This window comes from Pseudomassariella vexata, assembly GCF_002105095.1.
Source record: "Pseudomassariella vexata strain CBS 129021 chromosome Unknown BCR38scaffold_5, whole genome shotgun sequence".
Lineage (NCBI taxonomy): Eukaryota > Fungi > Ascomycota > Sordariomycetes > Amphisphaeriales > Pseudomassariaceae > Pseudomassariella > Pseudomassariella vexata.
The window spans coordinates 554,475-580,184 of NW_024467960.1; the positions used below are offsets into that span (position 1 = coordinate 554,475).

A 25,710-nucleotide genomic window follows, 5' to 3' on the forward strand; every position below is an offset into this window, starting at 1 on the left:
ATTCCCATTGATTGTTGTGGCGGGCACGTCGTTTCAATGATTCATGGACATATATGCACTTGACAAAATCGGGAATAGTTGTAATCGAGATCGCGATCGCGGTCACGGACAAATTGTCGCATTTAACCACGTTGCTGTGTTACGAGTAACGCCATTATTTCCACCCCATCTGCCTTAGGTCTGGTAGGCCAGGTCTTTCTGCGATTAAGCAACCGTTTCCTACGATCTTTGCTTTGGAGCAGACTCCACCATACGTCATCGTGATCAACCCATAGGTTAAAACATGTACACGTTCCGACCGTCCGACGAGCACACAAGTCAGACGGCACACATCAGTCTCCAGCAAATGTCTCTTCTGTCCAGTTTCCCAAAGCGCCAGAAACTCCTGTGCTCGCAGCCCGACATAATGGCCTTGCTAGAAATGCTGAACTCCAATACTTTGCCCGAGTGTCTTGGTATACATCAAACCGCGTAACATGCAAAAAAACACTCAAGACACCTGCTGGCCTTTCTGACATTTTCCGAGCCGTTTTCCTTATGAAGGAACGAGTCAACTATAAGTGAAAAATATAAATTTGAAGTCTTCTGTCAATTGATTCTTGTCAAATGATTCAAGCATGACGTCATTCATCGTGGTAATCATGAGTTGTCCGGGCGCCCAACGATGTCGCTGGCTCGTAGCAAAGCACTCATGCCATCAAGCCCAAGATCAGGGGAGGCGGGAGTGGCCTTGACGTGGGATTGCCCCATGGTGGGAGTTCTTTGATCTCTAAACTCTCCCATGGGTGTAAGGTCTGTGGACAGCACTGGCTGCAGATAGCTGGCCGATGATCCGGGGTAGCCTGCAAAGCGGTTGGTCAGCCACAAATTTGACGACATATAGACGGCGCGCGTACTGTTGCTAAAAGGAGGCCGCCCAGTGGCTGCTGACTGGTCACTTGGCGGGCGTCCGGGATGCTGATGGATGGGTATGGCCGACTGGGGTGTAGCTTCTTGTGTTGGTGTAGTCGCCGTGTGCGCTCTATATGAACCGTCTGGCTTAGAAGAAAGTAAAGCATGGATTGGCAACGACGACTCGCTTGGCGTCCTGGGTCCTGGAAAGGAGTTGAGCGACGAAATGCTGCCCGTCGATGACTGTTCAGTTTTCAACGACGGAGGACCTGACCAGCCCAATTTCATCGAGGCAGACCCTGCCCTACTTGACCTATTGCTGTGCGGCGTGAGACTCGGTGGGATGCTGTTCATGCTCGCTTCAGGAGATTTGGAGGTTGCTGGAGGCACGCCTCGCACATCATTTGAGCCAGACAACCAGGGGATGCCAAAACTAGACATTTCTCCCGAGTGCATCATGGAAAGGCGACGTGACGGACGAGATGGGTCATCAACAGTGCTGGCATTCGAGAAGCTTCGATCCCTTCCCATGATCTCGTCAAAAGCCTGGGGTCGGGGCGACCGTATTTCGTCCAACAGCGGCTGGAAGGCAAGTGATGTTGTTGGTGATAAATGCGATTCTGGTTGCGATGTTACCGAACTCAGTCGCTGCTGGCGAGTAGGCGGTGGTTCACTGCCGGCTTGGCTGTCGGTGCTACTGCCGGTCCCACTGGTTGTGCGGCTCGCTCCGGTCGACATGCCGCCATTGCCGTTGCTACTGCTGCTGCCTCTATAAGTGTCGAACAGCTTGATTCTCTTGGTAGCATCTTCGTCTACAGCGTCGGAGTTAGTCCGTCGTTTTAAACCTCTGGTCGACGGCCGCAAAATACCTTGAGCAGCTTGCCGGTTGCGGAACTCCTGCAAGTAGTCACAATAGTTTTTGTAATCATCTGTTTGCTTGTATGCGGCCATGTCCCGGTTGTACTTCTCCTTGGCCTCTTGAGCCTGTGTCTCGTAAGGGGCCTTTTCGGCTCGATTCAGGTTCTGCCAGTTCTCACCCACGAGCTTGGCAATCTCGGTGAAACTGAGGTTCTGGTCCTTGAGGTCCTCTCGCATCTCTGGTATGTCGTTAGTTATAGATTTCATTGTCACGTGTGTCACATGACTTACTATTGGAGAATAGAACATATGCAGACGGTGGGCGCTCGGGAGCTTTGTCATCGGGCTGTAGCCACAATTAGTTAGCGAACGGCAAACACAATTTTGGCTATGTGGTCCCACACGAGAGGATCCACGAACCTTTGGGTGCCGTCTGTATTTGCGCTTCGCCACTGTCGTTGCCTCCTTGCTCTCTGCTGTCGGCTGTGTCAGTTTGTTGGGTGGCACATGAGATCCACCTTCTTCGATACTTCGTGTAGGCGATACGAGCGACAACATGGGAGCCAGGCCGCGATGATTAGCGATGCGACGCTGCAGTTTCTGCACCCAAGGTTAGTCAAGAACGACGTTCTCGTGAGTGAAAAAGCCCTTACCCTGCGATGCCCGAGTTTGACACCAAGTGCATCCCTTTCGACGTGTTAGCCACATGTGTCTGTTACCACCGTCCCTCCAACCCCGTCAATGTGCAACTAACAGATCTGACTCAGTTATGTCTAAAATGGTATCCCACGAGTCGAATCCCTGATCAATAAACGCATCGAGGTATTGAGAGATGCCCAGCTCTTCGAAGATCGTCTCTAGTTGATTCATATAGCCGGATTGGCCGCGTTACCACGGATCGTTGTAGAGTGTTCGTCCTTGGGCATCGAACTCGGGAAGTTTTATTCGGGCCGGAAAGATGTTCACGGGTCTCGTTGGTATGATAACGGCTTCGTACACTGAAACGGAAGATTTGGGTCCGCCTGCTTGCACCCTGAATTGATCCTGCACTAACCGGCTGAAGCTCCTTCGCGAAAGTCTCCACGAGGGGCAAGACCGGTCTAGTAACCAGTATCGAAGGGATTTCTTTCGGCAACGTCTCGGCTTCAGGGTGTAAGAAAACGGTCTTGCGGTGGAGGCCAGACAGCACGGTCGGCTTGGCTTCCAGAGCCTGGTTGAAATTTCGTTGGTAGCTTGGACCTCCAGTTTGTCCAAAGACGAAGCTCCTGGCACTGCTTTTCGTAACACTTTTCGGGCGTGACGCGATCGAGGACTTGGGTTCGTGAAGGCGTTGCTGGGGTCGTCGTGGGGCTGCCGATCCAATAATCACAACTGCGATGCGTCGTCAACGTCTGAGATGGCTAGGCTGCGGCGTTGAAGAGTAGCGATGGGAATGTTCGTTGCCACAAGGGTCGATGGTAATGTTTTAGGGGAATTCAGAGAATTAGCATTATGGGCCCTGAACAGTGGTGCAGTTATACGATCGGTTCATGTTTTCCAGATCTCGATGAACGGTGCACCGACACAAGATCAGAGTGTGACAGGAAATCGGAGAACGTTACGGCGGGCCCCAGCTAGCGGCCCGGAAAACAGAAACACTATTAGACAAAGGGCACATCCACACACTTACTAACCGCATTGACCACCTTTTTGCATGCACCCCCATTTTGCAGGGAATTTCTACGCCTCAACAACACGACGTCTCTCCATTTACCTCGCAATTGCTCCCTATCTACGTCCAAAATGGCTAATCCAGTGGAGACTAGCCTGGACGATTTTGAGCAGCGAATCGAACGCGCTAAAGAGCTTATCCATCAGGGTTCTTCCCAGGCCGTAGCAGCTCATCGGTACGGTATCAAGGGGACTACACTGTCCTACCGTATTCGTCACGGTAATTCGCATCGCGACGCGGCCTCCAGGCAACAAAAGTTGACTCCAGAGCAAGAGGAGGTTATCGTGAACTGGATCCTACACGAAGAAGTGTCTGGACGGGCTCCTAGCAAGCGTTATGTGGCCGACTTCGCTGCCGAAATCCTCCTTGCTCAAGGGGATAACAATACACTCGGCCAACACTGGGTGGATCACTTCGTTAGCCGCCATCCACAGATACGTACCAAAATTGGGCGCGTCGTAGTTAGAGCGTCCGTGATGCGTGCACCTAGGGGGGAGGATGCTATAATGCAGTAGTGCGCAACGTTATAGTATCTAATTGAATGGGATTCACCTAACCAGTGGGTCCCCCTACCTTTTCGTATCAGTCCGATTCGAACAAGATCCGAGACTTCTACACCCTCCTTGAACGCTTACGTACGAAGTATCGTATCAAACCCGACAACGAGTATAATATGGACGAGACAGGTGTCCAAGAGGGGGAATGTTACGGTTATTGGGACGTCTAATTCACGCCGGGTACGCGTATCAAAGTCGGACGCTTCGTCGTGGTGCTTCTGGTTAGAGTACATTTCGCATACCCAACGGGGTACACCTGTCTGCGTATTTTCCGGCAAGAGAGTCCAAGCACAGTGGTTCCCAGACCAAAATATCCCTGAGTGGGAATACACCGCGACGAGTAAGGGCTGGAGTAATAAAGTTATCGCAAATAGGTGGTTAGATCAGGTTTTTTTCCCCGAGACGAAGCCTAGGGGTACCGAATGGCGACTCCTTATCCTCGACGGCCACCAAACACATATTCATGCCGAATTTATGTGGAAAGCCTACTCGAATAGAGTCGCCGTGCTGTATTTACCCTCACACTGCAGTGACGATCTCCAGCCGTGCGATGTCGGGCCGTTCTCACCTTTGAAGACCTACTACCGCCAAGAGCTCAGGGCTTACGCTTCCTACAAGGCTACAGCCCTAATTTACAAGCAACGTATGCTAGAAGCATATCTACGTGCCTCGGAGAGAGCCTTTACTACGGAAAATATTAAATCTGGCTGGCGGAAGACTGGTATATGACCCCTAGGCTCCGAAGGACTAGTCGACGTATCTTGTGATCCTCCGGAGCCTCATACACCAGATCCTCCGCCTCATATATCACCACCTTTAGTTGCTTTTACTCCTCAGAAAGCGCAGCAACTATCTAGCCAACTACAGTCGATAGAGAAAGCCGAGGGCGGGGTATCTCGTAAGATTCGTACCCTAGTAGGCAAGGCGGGCAAGGCCCTTACACTCCAGGCCGCCGAGAATGCCAAATTACGTATCGAAAACGAGCAACTATATAAAGAACTCGATAAATACGCTCCAGATATACGCCAGCCCGTCGAGCCAGACCCGAATAAAGTATTCGTTAACTTATCAGCGATCCGAACAGCCCAGGACAAGCGAAATAAGCGAATACGGCCTATTTTACCGGATAAGCAGTTAGAAATTGATACTTTTCTCGAAGGAAGGGTCCCTCCTAAAAAGAGGGCTCGAAAGAATATATCTAAGTCTTCGGACACTTAAATTAAGTATGTTCTGTATATAAATAATATGGACGAAGTATTTAGGTTGATTCAGTTAAACCCTGCAAAATGGGGGTGCATGCAAAAAGGTGGTCAATGCGGTTAGTTTATATCACTGGCTGGTCCATCTAACCAGATCGCTTACTCGATACTTCCTCACCTTTGTATGTTTGTAGGTCGGCGAGCGAGTAATGTGTGTCGATCGATATGCTACTGCAGCACCCAGCCCTTTCCTCTCACGACCGGCGACCAAGTACCAAACTGCTCGATATGCTTATAACAGAGGCTCGAAACGGTGGCACAGCAAGGATGAGGACCGGGGAATCCCCACCCCACGGGTCGACTGGTTGACTATGTTTGAGTGTACGAGATGTGTCGTCATTGCCAGCAATGTGCTCCAGACGCTGATCCAACGGCGTTTCTGAGCTGATATTGCAAGTGAGCGGCGGCCACCTTGCTTGGTGAGCGCAGGAACACAGAACCTTCTCGCTATCGGTTGCTCCAACGATGGGTAGAAGGAGCATGACCCCACTAGGTACTAGCTACAACACGCAGCGGCTGGTGTGGGTGAAGGGTTGTGTCAACGATGCAGCAGCTGCAAGTACCGAGTTCATACGAGGGCCAGTGATGTAATAGCGCTGAGCAGTACCCACAATTACACGCAGCGATTGGCCGCGGCCCTGGCTCCGTGGATATTCTTTGAACGGGTGATTAATGTTAGCAGATGCAATAATACGTGGTGTGGGAGTCGAAAACGGGCCTGGTGTTGAAGAGATCGAGATCTGCGGTTGAAGCTTGTGCCGACAATAAGAATGGGGCTGGGAATTGGACCTCATTCGTCCCGTTCAAATCAACTGTCTCGAACATGGGCACGAACATCTGAGCATGGCCTGACTCCCAGGCGTTCACGAGGCTTGCAAGGATAACTGTGAAAGTAAAGTCATTCGAGCCGGTAGCCTTATCATTTTGCGCGGCCGTTGCTGCAATATCGTGAGATGGGGGACGAGAGAGAGCCAAACTACCGTACCGTTGGTCGACGCAGCTCAGACGAAAGTGGTAGGTACGCTGTTGCCATTGGGCCAGCCGAAGAATGTAAATTGCTGGGCTAATTGGGTCTTGGGGAGGCGGATGATTTCTCCTATGGCAGCCAATGCCGTGGGAGGCGGCTATGCCAAGACACGGGCTGTCAGTTGCATGGTGTTTGGTGTTGCTGAAATCGAGGCAAGAGTGAGAGATCGAGAAGTTGACACATGCAGTCCAAACTCCGCGTTGGGCTGCGGCCCCACCACATAGTACGCTTGGCAAACTTGACAGGCGAAAAAAGATCAACAGCCAAACAGCGCTGGAAGACTCGTTATTATGACCGTACAAGGTGAACAATGCAAGGAATCCCGTCTCATACAGCAGATTGCCATCGCGATTTAGCGGGACAGATCGGGACATCGAGATGCCGAATTTGTTGTCGAGGCATGCCATTTCTCCATGCTAGGGGCGAAATCCCAATATGGATCACGTTGCGGTTGCATGCATGCTTGATGCTCGCAACGCCTGGATGGGGATCGAGATGCCGAGAACATGGAAAGGTGGTGGTGGCTGCTTGGTTGCTGTAATGTATGGTACTTGTCTGGAGTAGCGAAGTAAAGTATGATATGCATTGACTGAGTCTCACTGACAATTCTTACCAAGCACGGTGGACGGGTTTACGGTTTTGAGCATCTCGTGGTTGCCACGTGCCGCAATCGGCGCATCTCAAAAACACAACCTGATCTCCGAAGCCATTGGCAATCATCAATGATTTGGCTTGCCAATAAGTGCAGGAACCCTAACTTGCCAGGTGTGCGTCAGCTTGAATCGCGCAGCGCGCAAGATCAGTTGAATAGAAAGGCTTCTAGAAACATCAACCACGAGTTCGGTATCGTATCTGAAATGCTGGCAAAACCAACGTACGAGGTGTCAAGTGGGACACGCTGTGATAACGGGACCTGTCTGTGGCATATGCACAAAGTGTGATGATGGGAATCAGGCTGCAGGGCCCAGCTACACCGTATTGCACGTTATTGTCAACCGAGGAATTTAGAAGCTTGGAAGGGGATTCCCGTTACTATTCCCTAAATCGTATGAGCGGGAAGTCTAGATGGTTATCGACTCCAAATTAACGAGGCCTAGAACTTGGGAAACACTAGCTCTCAAAGTACGCGTACATACATTCATATGTTCACCGTTGGTTGTATTGCATTACTTGCCTTGTTCTAATTTCCCAAGTTTCATCTGGACTTTTCCACGCTCGTGCAATGATTTGGCAGCCCAAGCCTCGTTGCCATATTGGCCAATTTCTTCCAGTTAAGACTGACAGCCCGCTTCAATGAGCCAATTGCAAGTCCCAATCTTGGGTTCAATCAAACAAGCTGCCAGTCGCATTAGCAAGGACGCAGGCCACTCATGACATCGGAATCTCTCCATTCAGAGTGATGAGATATCAAGGCTAGGCATCTTTTGGATATCCAGCTCCCCGATGGTAACAGCTGGGGTACCGTCTGTCATAAATTACCATTGCCAGCGGCTGATAGCCACCACCAATCTCAAAGGGGGAAGCACCACAGCACTATTGCGTGTCTAGTCTAGACCTACAAAGACCCCGCCAGCCGTGTTCAACGTTGATGGATAGGCGGATGTCGACCATACGACTTTCCCATGGCTCCCGAACTAAATTGCGGTTCACTTGTCCATTCTGCCCGACGGGTGGTACACGGAAATGTGGCATGGGCCTTCTAATTTCCCATCTGCTACCCCTTGTTGTGCAAGATCTGAACTTGTTGACCTGTGGTTTCCAGTTGACCGTCCAGCCGTCCTACCTTCGTGTCGATGTTCCCCAATATCCGTCGTTGGTTTGAACAACATCTAGGTAAAATTGACTGACCAAGCGGATCAAAGGCTCCGGGTCAGGGTAAGCCTCTCCCCTCTCTCTATCGGACCGCGAGCCCTCCTCTCCGAGAAGTTTTCTAGATGAGAGTGGCAGAGACCGCGGACCATGAAAGTGTACGCGCCCAATCCTAGTCGAGTGTGCTTTGACACTTCACATCAAGTAGACCGTATTCTATAACCACTTTGCCCGGCGTGTTCGTAGGGTCAAATTGTCGAGGACTCGGAGACGTCGCCGGGGCCAAAGGATTGGCTGTCACCGCAACCAGACCAAAGACTTCGTTTGTATTCTGCTACCCAAGTTGGTGCCAAAGCTATACACTCTTTCGTACCTCTCCAACTCTCTGTCTGTGTCCTACGGCACTTGAAGGAAAATTGGTATCTAAACACACCACAGTGCCAGGCACAATATCATTACTGACACATCGGATACCTTCAAGCCTAGAGTATAAAGAGAAGGATGGGCTTAGAGAAAAGGCAGGCACAAATTCTAGCGAGGAGAGTTCATTGTGTAGTGTAAACTGGATGGAAGCTCGCATGCCATTCCACAGTCATGGCTGCTAGTACTCGGTTTGGACCCTGTTCTCGGAAGTTGGAACATGTTGCACTTGAACAGCACACTATATATACAGAGATTATTATAACGCCAGGCTGTTCTTCACCTGTACGCTGTTATCTTAGATCGGCTCTCTCATGGTGAAAATCAAGAAGCCTGTCCTGCCCTTGTCATTGACATGTATAATATATTCCTCATCATTAGGATGTAATGAGTCCTTGAGGTGGCCTTGGGAAAAGGTTGTAGACATTTGAATTTATAATCCAAGTCGGCCAAGTTTTCCTTAGCCGGAAACTCGAACTTTCCAGTCCGGGGACTTGTTCGTACCGCAGTGGCCCGTGATTCCTCATAAATGCGATACTAAAATGCTCGTCGAACCGATGGGAAAACCCAGCAACCCAGCCCACGACCCAAATCCGGTTAACGCCGTATGAAATTGCCTCGTTGTTTCGACATCTCCTCAGAACCACCCGTCGTAATCCCTAGCTACACGGCGTTTCCCATGGCACACTGACGCAAACCCATGTGAGGGATAGTTGCGGTGGCACGAAATAGCTCCACTAGGTGCACTCAAATCTGGAGCGAGAGCAGCTGCTGGAAACGCAGGGGTATCGAGTCGAATAAGCTGCACGAATCTGGGAATGATGGGAGGAGCTTCGGCTATCGTGCTTCATCGGCTGAGGAATCTTTCCTCTGTCCTTCGCAAGAGAGTTGCCGAGCTGATCCGTAGCTAAGTGATATAATTTTTAAGTGCTGTGTGCTCGCAGTAGGAGCTGAACGGTCGCAACGCGACGTTAGTCGGTTGTTCTGTTAACATCGGGTAGACTTGAACATGCCCTTTGGAGCGGATCGCCATGATTCACCGATACCAACGCTGGACTTTCAGCGTTTCCTGTCAGTGGCTCGGCCGACGTTAACGCACGAGCTTCAAGACTCGGCCGCAACACAGCCGGTGCCCTCGCCTGGTCAGGGTTGACTGCAGCAGCCTGGCCCGATCCTCGCGTCAACTCCCGCTCTCTATTCTTTTCTAGCAGTGCTCCGCCAAGCGTGGCACACTTGAGTATCGTCTGGATGAGGTGGTTTTGTTGAAGAGGTTTCGATAGGTACTCGTCCATCTGCGCCTGAATGCACTTCTCTCGGTCGCCCATCATGGCATGTGCCGTCAGCGCAATGATGGGAGTCTTGTACGTGCCAAGACTTCGCTCGTACTCGCGGATCTTACCCGTTGCTTCGAATCCACCCTGCAAACTTGTTAGCGCCGTGACACCAACTGAGTCGGTATTAGATGAGGGATCAAACCATTATGGGCATTTGCACGTCCATGAGAATGACGTCGAACTTCCTGTCTTTGACGGCCTCGACTGCTTCCAGGCCATTGCCGACGACCGTGACGACATGGTGGTACTTCTCTAGGATCTTCACAGCAAGACGTTGATTGACAGTGTTGTCTTCGGCGAGCAGGATTTCGAATGACCTTGTGTTGTCCGCTAACGAGGGTGTGGCGCGGTTCTCAAGTGCCGGGACCATGCCATTTCCAAGATCGATGGGCTCACATGGTGTAGTCATGTAAGACGTGATGCCAAGATCTAAGCACGACTTCAGACTAACATGGACTACCGGAGCAAGCAGAACAATCGGCAGATACTTGAAGTGGTCAATTGCACGAAGACGTCGGGCGGTGTCAATAGAGTCGACAATAATAACGTCGTATGGCGGCTCTTCAGATCCAGAATGCAGAGCCGGGTAGCTTTCTTGGGTTGCCACGACAGGGACCAGTCCAAGGCCTGCCAACATGGACACAATCTCTTTGCCGTACTTGGTCTTACCTCTGTCGACGAAGAGGATCTGATGGCCCTTGTACGGCTTGAGCTGTTTCTCGACGTAAGACAACTCCCCTTGCGCCAGTTTGACCACGCAGGTGAAGAAGAACGAGCTGCCTTTGCCGAACTGGCTCTTAACCCAAACGTCTCCGCCCATGAGGCTGACGAGTCGTTTCGAAATCGACAATCCTAGACCAGTTCCTCCGAACTTGCGTGTCATCGATCCGTCGGCTTGCTGGAATGTGTCGAAGATGAGGTCCAGCTTGTCCTGCGGGATTCCTATGCCCGTATCGGACACGATAAACTCGAGTGCATACTCGTTCCAGGCCTTGGTCTGGACATTCGAGGCTTTGCGGATCGTCACGTTCACTTCGCCGAGTTCGGTGAACTTTATAGCATTTCCAACCAGATTCAGGATAATCTGTCGAAGTCGGAAGGAGTCTCCCACAACGTAATCGGGAACCGAGCTGTCAACACGGTATGTAAGATCGAGGAACTTCTCGTTAGCCTTGACAGCTAGGGTTTTGAGGGCATTGAAAACAGTTCCACGCAATGTGTACGGAATCTCTTCAATGACCATCCTCTTGGCCTCAATCTTGGACAAATCCAATATATCGTCGATAATAATCAACAGACTGTTGGCCAAGTTGTTCACGATATTTAGCATTTCTCGCTGGTATTGAGTGAGATCGGTATCCAGTGTCAGCTGTGTCATTCCGATGATACCGTTCATGGGGGTTCGAATCTCGTGGGACATGTTGGCCAAGAATTCGGACTTCGTCTTGTTTGCTTGTTCGGCAGCCTCTCGTGCTTGCGTGTTTCGCTGGATACTGTCCCGTAGGTTATACACCATTTGATTGATCTTGCGTTTAAGTTCGTCCATTTCGCCCGAGGCTTCAACGTCGACCACTTTGGTGAAGTTTCCGTCGGTAGCAGCATTAGTGATATCGCCGAATGCTCGCACTTGAGTGGTCTTGGCAGGCAGGAGATTAGCTCATTGCTCAACTGATGGGTATCGAACATCTGGAGATGTTGTAAGCTTACCAAGTTTGTCGCCATGGTGTTCACATCCGCTGTAATCTCCTTCCACCTGCCCTTGAGGCCCCCAACATCAGCTTGGCCACCCATCTTGCCGTCGACGCCCACATCCCTGGCTACTCGTTGCACTTCATTACAGAAAACTGACAGACGATCAACCATGTTGTTTATGGTTTCTTTGAGCACCGCCACTTCGCCCTTGGCTACAACTCCGATCTTTTGGCTCATATCTCCGTCGGCGATTGCTTGTGTGACGGTTGAGATCCCCCGAACTTGGGACGTCAAATTTGACGCCATCGTATTGACGTTTTCGGTGAGGTCCTTCCATTTCCCTTCCACGTCGTCCACTCGAGCTTGGCCGCCGAGGGTTCCGTCGGTCCCAACTTCTCTGGCGACTTTACTAACTTCGAATGCGAAGGTGCTAAGTCGGTCAACCATGGAATTGATGGTGTTTTTAAGTTCCAAGATTTCGCCCTTGACCTCGACGGCGATTTTCTTACTGAGGTCGCCGCGGGCTACAGCCGTCGTCACCTTGGAGATTTCACGGACTTGGGTCGTCAAGTTCATGGCCATGCCGTTGACGTTGTCGGTGAGATCGCGCCAGGTGCCTTGCACGTCATTAACAGTAGCTTGGCCACCTAGGCGCCCTTCTGTGCCGACTTCTCTGGCAATCTTGGTGACCTCGGATGCAAATTGCTGGAGTTGGCCCACCATGGAGTTGATGGTCGACTTCAGTTCGAAGATCTCGCCCCTACATTCGGCTTGAACTTTCTGTGTAAGGTCGCCTTTGGCGACAGCCGTTGTGACCTTAGCTATGTCTCGCACTTGAGTCGTGAGATTGTTGGCCATAGCGTTGACGTTGATAGTCAGCTCGTTCCACATGCCCTGCACACCCATGACATCGGCTTGCCCGCCGAGCATACCTTCCGTCCCTACATCACGAGCGACGCGAGTAACTTCAGCTGCAAAGGTTCGTAATTGGTCCACCATGGTATTGATAGTTTGTTGAAGTTGTAAAATTTCTCCATTGGCAGGTCGTTCGATCTTCTGGGTCAGGTCGCCATGAGCGACGGCAGTGGTAACCGATGCAATTTCGCGGACTACAACGTTTTAGTCCCTTGGTTGTAGGCGGGGGCCAGATTATACCACTTACCTTGATCAGTGAGGTTCTGCGCCATCACGTTCACTATGGGAGTATTAGTAACACAGCATGGGAAAACGAAAGGGGCCAACTTGCCATTGTCAGTCAGTTCTTTCCATGTGCCGTCAACTCCGTCGATTGTAGCTTGGCCACCAAGTATGCCGTCGGTGCCGACCTCGCGAGCCACACGAGACACTTCGCTTGAGAAGACCATCAGCTGATCCATCATGGTGTTGATAGTCCGCTTGAAAGTAGTGATTTCCGGATCCATTTCGACTTCGTTCAACCGCACTCTCTTGCTCAGGTCGCCGCGAGCCACTGCAGTGACGATTGCTCCGATCTCGCGCAGAGCCTTCTGGAAGGCCTCGTTGGCCTTCTGATGTTTCCATAGTTCCCTCTCCAGAGCCGCAACACGTTCCTCTTCCAGTAATCGGAGAGCCTTCTCCTGCAGGTTCTTCTGCTGCACGAGTTGTTCGTTGACGTTGGAAAGCTCCTGGCGTTGGTTGTCGAGCAATTTGGACTGGTCGTCGATATGTTCACGGAGGCCTTCCAACGCCTCGTCTGTCAAGGGAATAGTCTTGATGGTACGATCGTCGACGCAAGCGTTCCGAACGCTGGTAATGGGCGCGAGCTTCGATCGGAGGCCTGACCTGCCATTCATAGTGGGGGACGCGGACTCATCGCCAAACAAAGACTCGACGGTCTCGTTCGGCGTATCCGGAAATATGGGGCCATTCGCTATGCTAGCTTTCGCCTCGAGACGTTGGACTCGGGCGGCGAGTGCCGATAGTTCTCGTTCCAGTGATTCCTTGGCTGCGCTATCTCGACCTGGGAGCTTGAAGGGGGACCCAACGCCGGGGGGACTGGGGCTCGCAGTCTTTGGTTCGGTGCCTATAGACTTGACTATAGCAGCAGCGGCGGCAAAAGCCGCCGATTCGTCGGCCATACCTCTCATGTCACGAGGTCGGGTATGATCGCAGGACTGCGAGGCTGTGATTGGGTGACGATTTGTGGTTGTAATTGAAAAAAGGAGTGAATGAAGCCAGTAAAGACTTTTGTCGGGCTCGGTATAGTTATCGTCTCATTGAGTAAAAGAGGACTTCGATATTGTCGTGCAGTACTAGCTGTCCAAGGTGGTTGGCCTGTATTGCGGGACGTCGGTTCATATCCGCTTCGCAGAAGACGACGTCGTGTGGTGTACAGACCAGCAAAACTTGGCCGAGAACGAGACGAGGACTCGCCGGCACCGGATGGAGTTGATGCCGCGCGAGATGTCAGAATTCGATGCTCGAACGAGGGTGAACGAGGGCGAATGAGGGGAGGAGTGTTCGAGGCGCGAAAAGCGATGAAGATGATAGTTGAAAATTATCAAGCCTTCTCAGGAGTGATAGTGGTAAGGGAAAGTGGAGGCTAGAGCCAGCCTGAGGGCGTAGGATTCACTTTGGGCGGCCGTCGTGTTGCTAGCGGAACCCTTGTGAAAGCTCCTGGTAACTACTCTGACCAAAGCGACAACCAGTGAACACCGAGGGTGGGCGAAGATAAGGCAAGACAGTACGGTAGGGGACGCAGAGCCTGGATGGGCAATGCTGAGAGGTCGAGATTGGGCTGTCGCGGGATCGTCAAGCCCAGGGGGTTAGATTCGGGCCACTAGGATGCTGGGATAACCCCTCCACGTCCACTTTGAAAGCACGCACGCTAGAAATCCAGTGGCACCTGGACTTTTTTCTCCCAGTCGAGCGTTGTGGTTATTTATTTTAATTAATGTCGTTTCCTAGGTGCAGCAGCCCCAAAGCGAGGGAGCTGGCATCCAATTCGATATTGCGCTATGAGCCAAAAAGTCAATTAGCTGATGCGTTTAGTTCAGGACCGTCAAAGTATGCAGGTGCAGTTGGGGTCTGGTCGCTCCGACATCAGTCATAGTGGACAATTTTGGAAGTCGCAACTGGGTTCTTCTGATTGTTAGTAAATGCTGTGCTGCGGAATGAAAAGAACAGACGACATCTGAAGAGTCGACGAGACGGGTCCTAACAAGTCGGATTTGAAGTGCGGGCCCTGCCTGCTTTGTCACGGTGCAAGCAACTGAGCTATCAGAAATTGATGGTATTGGTCCTCTGTTAACATCTAACGCTGTATTTGGCCATCAATTGAATGCAATGCCACCGTTCGCAGACATTTCCCACCGTTGTGTAATGAAAAGGATCAGCTGAGTACTTCATTACCAGGCACACCTCCACAACTGCATTCGAGTAGGTAACTTTTTCCTCAGACGACTCGTGTCCGATGCAGTGTAGATCTGGATGCGTGCGAAGCTGAATTTGCAAGGCGGTTGAGCGGCCTTCTGAAAAGTAGTCCTGTCTGAAATGGCAAGCGCTTCACTATCCTTCGTCGTAACTCGCAGTGACTCGCGGCGTAACAGAAGATTATACGCTGCTGAGCATCAGATCGGACGACATAGTTTGGCTGAGGCACCATTACTCAGGTTGCTCCAACGTCCACCAGTGGCTGCAAGGACACTGCCTGTCCTCACGAACGCCTAGCACATAGCGTATCGGTTGCTACGCTATTCAGTCCCAGCTGACGAAAGCTCTGCGGGCCCTGCACGACCGTACCGTAGTAGTCAGAACCCGATACTCGTCGTATGGTTGTTAAGCACCATGTTCCCATGCATCTTGCTGGTGTGTGCGTGCTTTGTGCTTGGGAAACGTGAAAGACGATCGCGAGTGTCACCCGCACATTGGATGTGATATGACCATTATGGTCATGCCCAAAAGAATGGCAATTCATTATCTTTTCTCAACTCTAGCCAGTGCCACTTCAGCTATTGTCTCGTACCTCGTCTTCTCGAAATCATGCCTTACATGTATGTTCTTGTCAAACGTGACGTTGGTGTGTAATTTCTACGACGAATGACGAGCGACTCGGCGCAACTCTGCGTTTCTGGCCTGAACTTTGGATGACTTGCGGTATTCAAAACTTACTGCTGCTGTGTGTAGTTATCAATACCATCCTGCAATATCATCAGGCACCCGAACAACAATTGCCGTACATGTTTGTGTACTGCTGACTCGAACATGTCGCCCATTCATTCACCAGATATGACATTGTTCTACCTAATTATTGTCAATCTGATGCAGGTTCTAGAGTTGGCCTGTTCGGATCCCTGCCGCCATCTGCGGTAAGGGAAATGATTTGCAGGATGAAAGTACTGCAGAGCTCCCCCCTCCCCCCGTCCCCCCCGGTACGATCGGCATCCTGGGAAGAACAGATTCAGGTCAGTTGTCAGAAGCACAGGTCTTGATCATTTCAATCCTGCGCCCGTTGCATTGCCGAAAAGGGGTTTAAATCATGGGCAAGATGGGACATAGCAACTTGAAAATAGTACCAAAGAGAATATGGCAGTGAACTTGCGGGATCTCACGAGACTTGGTCCACCGCAATCGCACAATTGAATAGAATGGCGCCTCAAACGACGAGCTTGCCGCTTTGCCGGAAGTCATGTTAGCGGATTGCAAAACCCAACGCTCCCAAATATGGTGTGGATGGATGGACCATAAGGGGGAACAGGCTAGAGAGGACCAAATCTCTCAAGTGGCAAACTCCCATTGCTTTCAAACTATGATCCTACACCAATATCGAATGTCGTAAACCAACACAGATCGACAGGATCAACGACTCATTTTGGCGCGTAATCAGATGCGGCCATCGTCAGCTTCATCTCGGTACATCGTGTCATTCCACACCAACTCTCAGGCTCCTCCTCGGGATGGTTCTGGCGCGCCAGGCCATCTTCATTCAATAAGGCAGTCTACTTTTAAATAGTCTCCGCCCCGCAGCGCGCCTCTGACGTCAGAGCTGCTCTATTTATAACGTCATGCTATAGGGGTTTGGAAACAGTCTTCGGCGGCCAACCGCCATCAAGTATATCGTTGCGTTTCATAATATGTTATCAAACTACTAAGGTGTCTTGGTTCCTTGGCTTCCAGCATTGCCAGATCTGTCAGAAACTACGTCAGAGCAAACTGAAGGAGAATGCTCCGGTGGACAGTCCTATCGACTGCCCTCGAAAGCCCAAAGATCGAAGGCTTTGGACGTATCTCTACGCCCGCTCTCTATGTCTATCAAGGGCCCACAAAGTCTGCTTGGCTCGTCTTGTTGTCGTATAGGAGTCATCTCCGATTTTGTCGTGTTATCGCCTGACGGCCTAGCCCACACAGCATGCCCACAATCGTTAATACCCAGAGGCCCCATTGGACCCCTAAAAGTCTAAAAAGTTGTCCAACCTTTTGGCGGGGCAGCACGCACCGTCCGCTGGCTGGTAATACATGCTACCCGCTGGATCTGCAAATCTCGACCCTTTAATCCAGATATTCTCCTTACTAGTCATCTCGTGCGGCACCTGCCGAGCAGAGTATCAATGCTCCCGCAGGCCTCCAATGCCGCGGATCGAAGCCACTGAATCCATATAGGACTTAGGGAGATGGATGACAAACTCTAATACTCACGTACGTGCAGATCTTCGACTGAAATGAACAGCCTACGCGCTAGCGTTTCGAGTCTGGGCACCGTCGACTCGGAATCTTTCAAGGTCATGGCTCGAAACGGAACAAGTTCTCCACGAAGTAAAATTCAACGGCCTGCCATAGCTTCCTCGAAGGCCCCACGGTTCATTCTAACCACTATGAAATCATGGCCCGTCATCCTAGGCTGTTTAGGAAAATGAGGAGGCTCTGCTTCAAACCACGAAGCTGAATCGCGGTGAAGGGAGGCCTCGACTCTGGGCCCACTTCTGCTCATTTTACAATCTGGCTCGCCACGAGAAGACCGGTGGACGGTCAGCACAACAGACCGCCCACTAGTCCATCATCTCGCCAAGCCTCCCATGGCTCCGCACTCCCGCAGCACAGGACCCGCTATCCGCTCGGAGCGGACTCGGAAGACCATACAAGCTCGCCGCCCGCAACCACGTAACGAGTGAGTGGCCCAGATTCTTTGCACCCACCTTGTCAGTTGATACGACGTGATGTACGTTTTACGAATACTACCGTCGGCGGGCAGTAACGTGTGGCCAAATCGATCCGGCCTCTCATAGCACGCCGCACGCAGCTAGCCAGTCCTCCCTCGCCTTGTTTGTTTCAGGCTGTAATGGTCCACCCATCAGCCAGGGAATCGACATTGTGCCATGCCGCATGTAGTGAGTAATCGGCGGGATATTCATGTGATCAACTTGATATACCAGGATGGTCTTCGGGGGCGCCAGCCAATCACGACTTGCGTTTCCATACCGGCCTTCACACCGCGGATTGTCTAGGCTACCCCCCGCGGCTATCACGCAAGTCACTGAAGAAAGATCTGGTTAGTTTGATTGGTGAAAAATTTCCGCTGCGTCTTCGCGAGTGGTTCTGGCCGAATTTGAACATTACCATGTGTTGACCACCTCGTATGATGTTACTCAAGAGTCATCAAAAGATTTTGCAGAACTGAACTTGGCAAGAACTTAGCATAAGGCTGATTTATGCCAATACCATCATGGGGGGCTGTGTCTACTCCGAGAGTACCGACAGTTACATAGTATTCGTCGGTGCATATGCGGGCAATTGAAGTAGACCACCCTCGACAGGCCAACCCAAACTGGCAGGCCTGAAGTTCAACCTCGAAACTGTATATCGCTGTAGCGTCTGAACTGCGGTGAACTACTCCCAGAAAACCTAGGGCTTAATTATTATTATTAAATACGCCGTAGGCTCGAAGCCCCCGGTACCTCTACTAGTACTCCCGTATGTCAAACCGTGCCCTAATGGCTGGACTAAATACATACGCTGCGTCGTCGGTTCGCCCTATTGGCGACTGCGTTGCGTTCACTACCATACTACGTTGGTTCTCAACCTACCAACAAAGTCCCCCCTGAGAAGATCGATGCTATCTGGGCCTTGAAGCTGTCCGACCCGTCCCTAGCAGCCATCTTACAATAGTCCCACTAACTACTGGTTCTCCTGTTGCCGTTGCGAGGTCTCTGCGAGAGTATAGTGGTCGTGGTGCGATAGCGGCCCGTAATCGTTCCCTCGGTCCTTCCAACAGCCCGCAAAAGAGGATTACGTGCTCTGCCGTCTCAGGGGCATCGCCACAGCGGCATAGCGGCGAGTACACGCCAAAAGCCCCTGTCTTGAATAAGAAGGCTGCTAGTCCTATTTTTTCCGTCCTGATCTGGCACAGCGTAGACGCCTCCAGTCGGTTCAGGCCGAAATACTTGCCCCCTTTCGGTATCTGCATCGAAGGGCCCTCCGGTTCCTCAGCGATAGCGCGTCGCTGGCGATCGTGATGCTCTGCTCCGGTGAGCCATCTCTTCCTCCAGTGGTCGAGGAGGGCAGCCGGGACCTCCTTTTCCTCACTCATCCACTCGGAGCCCCGGGCCTCCTTCTCCATAGTGTACCCTGCCGGTCGGAAGGGCTTAATTAAACAACTAGCGATACAGCAATACCGACTGCTGTGTATTGAAGACACCGGTTGGCAGGCAACCCCTGTATGACAAAGTTTGACGTGTCTCCATTCTGCCCTATCACGAACTCAACTGAAGGGGCACGGGATGGTGTCGGTCTATCCTCATGACTAGCAACATTCGCACTACGTATCTGTCTGGCGATAATGACATCACTAACGAAGTCGATCATTCCCCGAGGCCTAACTTCTTCCAATGTACGTCTGCCCTACGAAGTTTTAGGTTGCTGTCAAGCTCAAAAGTGGGACATAGTCACCATCCATCCACATGGCATGGCTTGGACTGGAATAGGTGTTAAAGTATGGCCTTCAAGCTGCGCTAGTGCCGGTCTGGTCTGTAGTCCATGGCATAGCCACGTGATTAAAAGGTAAGATGTGAATAAGAGTCCCTGGAAGCTCAACTAGTTACCGAAATGTCAATCGCGTGAGGTTTTTCTTCATGTATTGTACAGCACATATTGATGACCAAGCACACCTGTATTGCGGGCCCGTCCCCTGACTCCAGGCACACACTCTACATCACCTAGGCGCCGAACAGGCTTCATCCGCTGTCTGCGAGTTGACTCGTGCTTAACCAGGTCTCAACCAGGTCTCTCCTTGCGAGTACACACCATCAGCCCACCCCCACGTGAACTCCAGCAGCAGTATCAGGAGCTAAACCTCAAGTCCGCCCTGTTAAGTAGAAGACACCATCCCTAACATTCTCTTGGTGTTCAAGTAGTTCATAAAGTCGCTGGCCCTAGAATCTCTAGCGTTCTCAGTCGAGACGTATTGTTCCCGAAGGAAACCTCCACAACTTACTCGGTGAGGGTATCGACAGTCGTAAACAACGATCCAACGCCCGCCTCCTATGTACCAAAATCGTAAAAAAAAAAAGACTTTCACGTTGCAACTCCACATGTGGACAGAGTGAACAGTATCGCTGATGTTCCCTTCCCGCTTTCGCTCAAACACACATCCAGGGGCGTCGCACGCTTTACTCACGGCTGGCCGCACCGTTGGCTTGTCAAGCTCCCAAAACAAGCACTGGGCTCATCAGACGACTTCTGCCCTGTTCACCTCCTTGGCACGCCGCCACGACCAACGCCACCGTTCCAGCCCTGACTGGCACTCTGCTTTACTATCATAGCAGCAGCGGCATGAGCAGCCTGGCGTTCCTTTTGACGGTGCCTGAACTTCAGGTAGTCGGCGGCATCAGACCGCATGCGCAGGATTCGCAATATCATATCGTCGTTGGGGTCGGCCTGGGCCTCCTTGCGCTTTTCTTCTTTTGCGCGGCGCATCGTGCCCAGATTGCGACTCATCATGATGCTCTTGCCGCGGCGGATGGTACCCATGCTGGCAAACGACGGCCCGGCAGCGGCACCACTGAAACCGCCAAAAGAGGCCGGCGCCGACAGGCGGTTCTGGCCCGAGGAGAGCTGGGTAGTCATGGCCTGCTGAGCGCGCTGAGCTGTCGCGGCTGCCATGCGCTCCGATGTGTGGATCAGCTGTTCGGTAGACTCGAAGTAGAAGAAGTTGAGTGATGCGAGCTCGTGATACTTAGGCGACTTGAGAACTTCGGCTGGCACACCCAAAACTTCACCATCTTCATCCCTTGCGTTGAAGAAATCAAAGAGCATTCCGAGCCACTTGTAGACGACTTCGAGTTCACGCTCGGTAAGAGGCTTTTGACTAGATGGTTTGTCGGAAAGAGGAGGCACAACGAGGGATTCAATGGCCATGAGGACTTCCTTCCACAGACGCGTCATAACAGCTTGCATGGTGGCTTCTGTTAGCGTCTGCTTCATAATGGCAAAGTTGTCATTAAAATAAGCGAAGAGCGAATGCAAGGCGTTCTCAATTTCAACGTCTGTAAGCGCCGGCACCTTGGATTGACGCTTCCAAAGGATTTGGGCCGATTGCAAGATCCCACGGCCAAGCAAGCTTCGTAGGGCTTCCTGGGACAGTGATGCGTTGATGTGCGATGTGAGCTTGGATTGGTGTTAGCCGACTGCATACAATTCACCCGTATCCCGGGGCTATGACTTACCTTGTCAGTAATCTTACGGACCATGTCGCGCTCCGTCCTTTTAAGGTGCCTGAAGGCCTTGCCGAAGAAGAATTGGATGTCGTCTCGCTCACCCTCCATGCTGACTCGCAGTAGAAGCGTTCCCTGAGTATCAAGGTCCAACCAGAATTCCCTTGGGAGGTAGTCGCTGAAGTGTTTAGGATCAAGTTTCAGCGAGGTCCTCCCCACGAAGTCATGATCACCAAAAGTGTCATAGTCCCAAATCGTTGCGACAACGTTGATAGGACTAGTTACAGTAATATCCACCGACTCGTCCCATCTGGGGTTGAGATTTCTCATAATCACCCTCGTCTTCGCTAGACGCTTCTGATATTCGTCGCCCAGCACAACATATGGATCGCTGGTACCATTGGGATCGCACGCCTTCAAGTCTTCAGCTTCGACGATTTTGATGGTGAAGACATACTTCGTAGGTCGCTTGAGTTGCTTCTTGGGACCCTCCGCCTTGTCCAGAACAGCGGCGCACGCATCCACATTCATTGATCTCTCAAGTTTATCTAGTTCTTGCATAGCGTATTCGATATTGTTCAGCTTGACTAAAGACTGCAGGATTGTTAGCAGACCGTTGACAATGTGGAAGAACTGCGGCGACTTACCTCGGAGTAGAACTGAAATGGCTCCACTTTCTCTTTGGTGTTCCAAGCGTCCTTCGCATATTTCATGAACTTGCCCTGGGTCGTCTGAGTGGTAGTGACTGCCTCCTCTTGATTCATTCGAGGAGTGTCCATTTCCTTAACGAACCTGGTATCCACGATCTCGCAATATTTAGCAATACCGTTTGCAAAGACCTTGGCCAGGGTAGTCATGAAGCGCGCATGGTGCACGTCGTTGTCCCACTCAAGTTGAAAGATCTGGTCTGCAGTCTGGTTGAAGCTTTTGAAAATGTCGATGATGGAGAAACTGTGACGCTCAGAATCCAACGTGATATGACCTTCCCCAAGAGAACGGACTTGGAACTGATCTTGTTTGATGGCGTTTTCGACAAGATTGTCCGTGAAAGCTTCCGCATTCTCAATCCATCGCCACACAAAGTTTATAAGCAACTCTTCAATGTCGAATGTGAACGGCGTGTCAGGCAGTGAAGATCTGTGAATACGTCGGATCTCCACGAGCTCTTTGTACAGATCGAATCCATCCTGAGAACCGAACTCCTCACCTCGCTCTTTCGCAACTTCAATAATTCTCTTCACAATTACATGGGCATCGTCCTCGAAGCTGGGGAACATGGTTTCCACAAGAATTGTAAGCGGGTTTACACCCATGACTTCTGGGTTAGACCTGTAACGTTTCTTGATCCTTTCACACAGCTTGACGACCGATTTACCCAGCTGTACAACGTGGTTGAAATCCCAGTCCTCCTGGCTTTCGGGAATCTCGGCTTTCAAGTAGCCACGGTAAGCAATTTCAGCCTGGGCTTTGAGGCCATCGCGCATAGCTGCCTTGTAACTCTCCATGTCTTGCTCTTTCCTCGCAAAGTTGGGATCGGCGTAGATTTGATTTTGGAGCACATGGAGTACTGGACCAACCGAGGGTGGCTTGGGCTCGTAACAATGCATGAACGTATCGTACAACTCCCGCAATAAGGCATCGTGCAGAGCATTGAGTGTTTGCTGGTACACGGCAAAATCATGGACCGTCCACTGACTTCGGTCTATCGTACCCAGACTTTCGTTGTACAAATAGATGCGCGGCGGCTTCTTGTTCTCTGGCGGGGGTATTTTGACTAAATCGAAGACGGTATCAAGGTCGAGGACGGTGAAAAGCGTGTCAAGAAACCTGCCAGAAGCTACTTCTAGGCAAATGACAAGGCGCGTGAACTGGGGGATGCGCCAATAGACGCAAAGCTCCGTCAACAACTCATTCGTTGATTTGGAGAATGGGCCAACTTCTTCGGTGACGTCCCCGTGCATTGCATCGAATTCCATAGCATATTTCACTATAGTCTTCAAGAATGCTCTGGGGTCCGGCGGAATGAAGGTGTAATGCGCCTCATCCACGCTTCTGATACTGCTCGTATCATCAAGTGACATTGACCCGAAGCTCAGGGAATGATCAAGACCAAGGCCGGAATCGGGACTTGCAAGCGCCCTGCTCAAGTCGGAGTATGCTTGGTCTTCTCCATATCCGCTGGTTGGACTAGTTGGCAACGGTTTGTCCAAACCTGGTTGGGAGCCTGATGACGTTTTAGCCAGCTCCGGTTTGGCTGTCAGGATATCCAATATCATCTGTGAAAGGTAGGGACCTTCAGCTTTTTTCCAATCTTGGTATGCCTCTTCGATGTCGAAGTCTTGGCTGCGCAGTGCGCCACTCAAGTTGGAGTTCAACCGATGTTGGTAAGACTTGAGATCCTTCAGAGCAGCTTCCTCAGTCCAGTTGGGACGTTGGGCGTCGATGTGGCTTTGGACGTCGGAATTGGACAAGCCAAAAATCCTCGCAACGACTTGAACCATGTGCATGTCTTTGACATCGTAACTTAGCGGCACCACAACTTCAATGTGCGTGCCGTCGCTCTGGCCTGTGTCGACGAATAGATTTTGGTCGTTGGTTAGAAGTTTGTTTTCCAGGGTCCTAAGTCGGCTCATGAGCTCAGGTTTGTCTCTATCGCTGCCCATGCCTTGCAAGATATTGCTCAAGAGCCTCACAAACATGGCAACGTGTCTGTCAATGAGGAGTCTCCATGATTCATCGCCCGGGCGGTCGGCGGCGGTGGCCTTGCATGCTTTCTCTGCAGCCGAAAAGAAGATCATGAGTAGCGGCTCAATCTTCCGATCCTTGTCTATGCTTTTTCGAAACGCGGCAGAGGTGAAAGCGGTGTACGCTTCGCCAAAGGTGCGCCTGACTGCTGAGTCGGTATAGCCGGGCAGTCTCTCCGTGCCCATGAGAACGCCCGTCATGCGCTTCTCAAGAGGACCACGGAATCCATGAGGAAGTTTGACATTCCCCGTGGAGTTTCCAGGGATGAACTCGTTGAACAGAACCACAGCCCGGGAGGTGTAGGCTCTGGTGGGAGGCTTCGGCGCGGGGACGAACTGTTTTCTCTTCGCTTTGGGCTGGAGTAGGTAGTGCAAGTAGGCAACCCGTAGGGCGTACGTGTAAGCATCGTCATGGCTCACATTGAGCTGGCGTGCGCTGGAGCTGGCGCGTCCTCGTCGTTCGACTTTTTGGACGCTGTCGAGACGGCGGTTGAGTGGTTGTTGCAATAGCGACTTCCTCGAAGCCGACGACATGGTGCCGAAAGGGTCAAACGACGCTGGCTCGGTTGGCAGCAACTCTTGCAACTGTCGCCTCAAATGTGCAGCATTGCAAGCTCAAGGGAAGTCAAGAGAAGAAGGCTGGTGTGGCTGACGTCGCAAAAGATTCGAATTCCTGTGTTTTGGCCCGTCAGGGGTTCTACAGTTGCTGCTGCTGCAAGTGTGAGGCTAGAGGTTGATTTTAACGAGACGTCATCAGACACCAAGTGGAACGGAGGGGCGTGCGACGGTTGTTGCCCAATGTGCCTGTGTTAAATAACTATCCTTGTCGGGTAGGGACAGACACGAGCGACGTGGATTTTGAGTGCACCTCACCACTTGGAAAGATTTCGAGGTTGCGCTGGTTGTGCTACAGCAAGTCAAGTCTCCAGGTTAGACATTTTTTTTATCAGGGTGAAAAGAGAGATAGTAAGAATTTCAACGTAGTCGTCGATTACGAGATTCAATGCTGCTCGCACTGACACAAGTCTATTACAACTAATGCACCCGTGTACGGAACTAGTAGAATCTGCATCACCGACAAATCGGCTTCATGTGCAAGGCTAGTGAGGAAACTCTGGCGACTAATCGACACAATATGCGGCGCAATCACCATGGTAATGTAATCACATATTACCCCCCGAGTCCATTAATACAAAATCGATTTACAGAGACACAACCTTACGAGTGCACGAGGGCACAGAGCCGCTGCGATGCATGCTCCGTCGAATTCGGTTGGAACAAAGTCGTTGGCCGCTCTCTATTTGTGGTACAGCTGCCATGGCTGCTGCTTCCTGTTACCCCTCCCTTATCAATGTGCCGGAAGTGGGTATTTTCAGCGCATGCTGGAACGAGCCAGGGACCACAGTGATCTATTTGCGGCCTTCGAAGATGAGGGATCGCATACCCATGACCCCGGGAGTTCGCTGCTTTCTTACTGGTACGAAGTGTTGTAGGTACGAGTAGTTTGATACGGCCCTGGGCTCCGCAAGCAAGGAGGCGACAGAATAAACGGCGCACTAGAGGTGTAAGAAAATAGGATAACTCGATATTCCAGTATAGCAAGGGCGTAATGATATGGGGTAGTTCTTATTCTAATCTAGATGATCCTAACTGAGTGCGCCGTTTATTTCTTCGTTCAGTTGGCAAGGAACCAGCTGTCCTTCGCTTTTGAGACAGTATTCGTATCTAGATAATGAGACAGACAAG

At 51.3% G+C, this 25,710-nt stretch overlaps 4 protein-coding genes across 4 annotated transcripts; all 4 read right to left on the bottom strand.

Annotated features, from left to right (window-relative positions):
- Window positions 1–1,752: 1,752 nt before the first annotated feature.
- Window positions 1,753–2,619, bottom strand: BCR38DRAFT_338714 (high mobility group box domain-containing protein; the record flags this gene model as incomplete). The annotated part of the gene is made up of 5 exons (XM_040855638.1): window positions 1,753–1,988; window positions 2,041–2,095; window positions 2,170–2,349; window positions 2,403–2,436; window positions 2,504–2,619. Coding segments are annotated over 5 exons (621 nt in total), but the record flags the coding sequence as incomplete, so codon positions are not given.
- Window positions 2,620–5,854: 3,235 nt separating this feature from the next.
- BCR38DRAFT_168878 (uncharacterized protein) lies at window positions 5,855–6,867 on the bottom strand. Its single transcript, XM_040853838.1, has 2 exons — window positions 6,637–6,867; window positions 5,855–6,576 (listed from the first exon to the last, which is right to left on the bottom strand). Exons 1-2 carry the CDS (start codon window positions 6,708–6,710, stop codon window positions 5,952–5,954), a joined length of 699 nt encoding a protein of 232 aa, XP_040716882.1. The 5' UTR covers window positions 6,711–6,867; the 3' UTR covers window positions 5,855–5,951.
- Window positions 6,868–9,503: 2,636 nt separating this feature from the next.
- On the bottom strand, window positions 9,504–13,654 carry BCR38DRAFT_456595 (histidine kinase; the record flags this gene model as incomplete). Its single annotated transcript, XM_040861935.1, has 5 exons — window positions 9,504–9,950; window positions 10,009–11,502; window positions 11,574–12,667; window positions 12,721–12,753; window positions 12,805–13,654. 5 exons carry the CDS (start codon window positions 13,652–13,654, stop codon window positions 9,504–9,506), a joined length of 3,918 nt encoding a protein of 1,305 aa, XP_040716883.1.
- A 6,601-nt stretch (window positions 13,655–20,255) lies between these two features.
- On the bottom strand, window positions 20,256–24,498 carry BCR38DRAFT_456596 (uncharacterized protein; the record flags this gene model as incomplete). The annotated part of the gene is made up of 3 exons (XM_040861936.1): window positions 20,256–21,173; window positions 21,233–21,814; window positions 21,868–24,498. 3 exons carry the CDS (start codon window positions 24,496–24,498, stop codon window positions 20,256–20,258), a joined length of 4,131 nt encoding a protein of 1,376 aa, XP_040716884.1.
- Between the last annotated feature and the right edge of the window lie 1,212 nt (window positions 24,499–25,710).

Bases quoted from the DNA above. Each gene is read 5' to 3' on its own strand.
- BCR38DRAFT_168878 (XM_040853838.1), bottom strand. From the start codon at position 6,710: ATGGCATGCCTCGACAACAAATTCGGCATCTCGATGTCCCGATCTGTC. The intron at 6,577-6,636 runs GTATGAGACGGG...CGAGTCTTCCAG, and splicing joins AATCGCGATGGCAATCTGCT to CGCTGTTTGGCTGTTGATCT.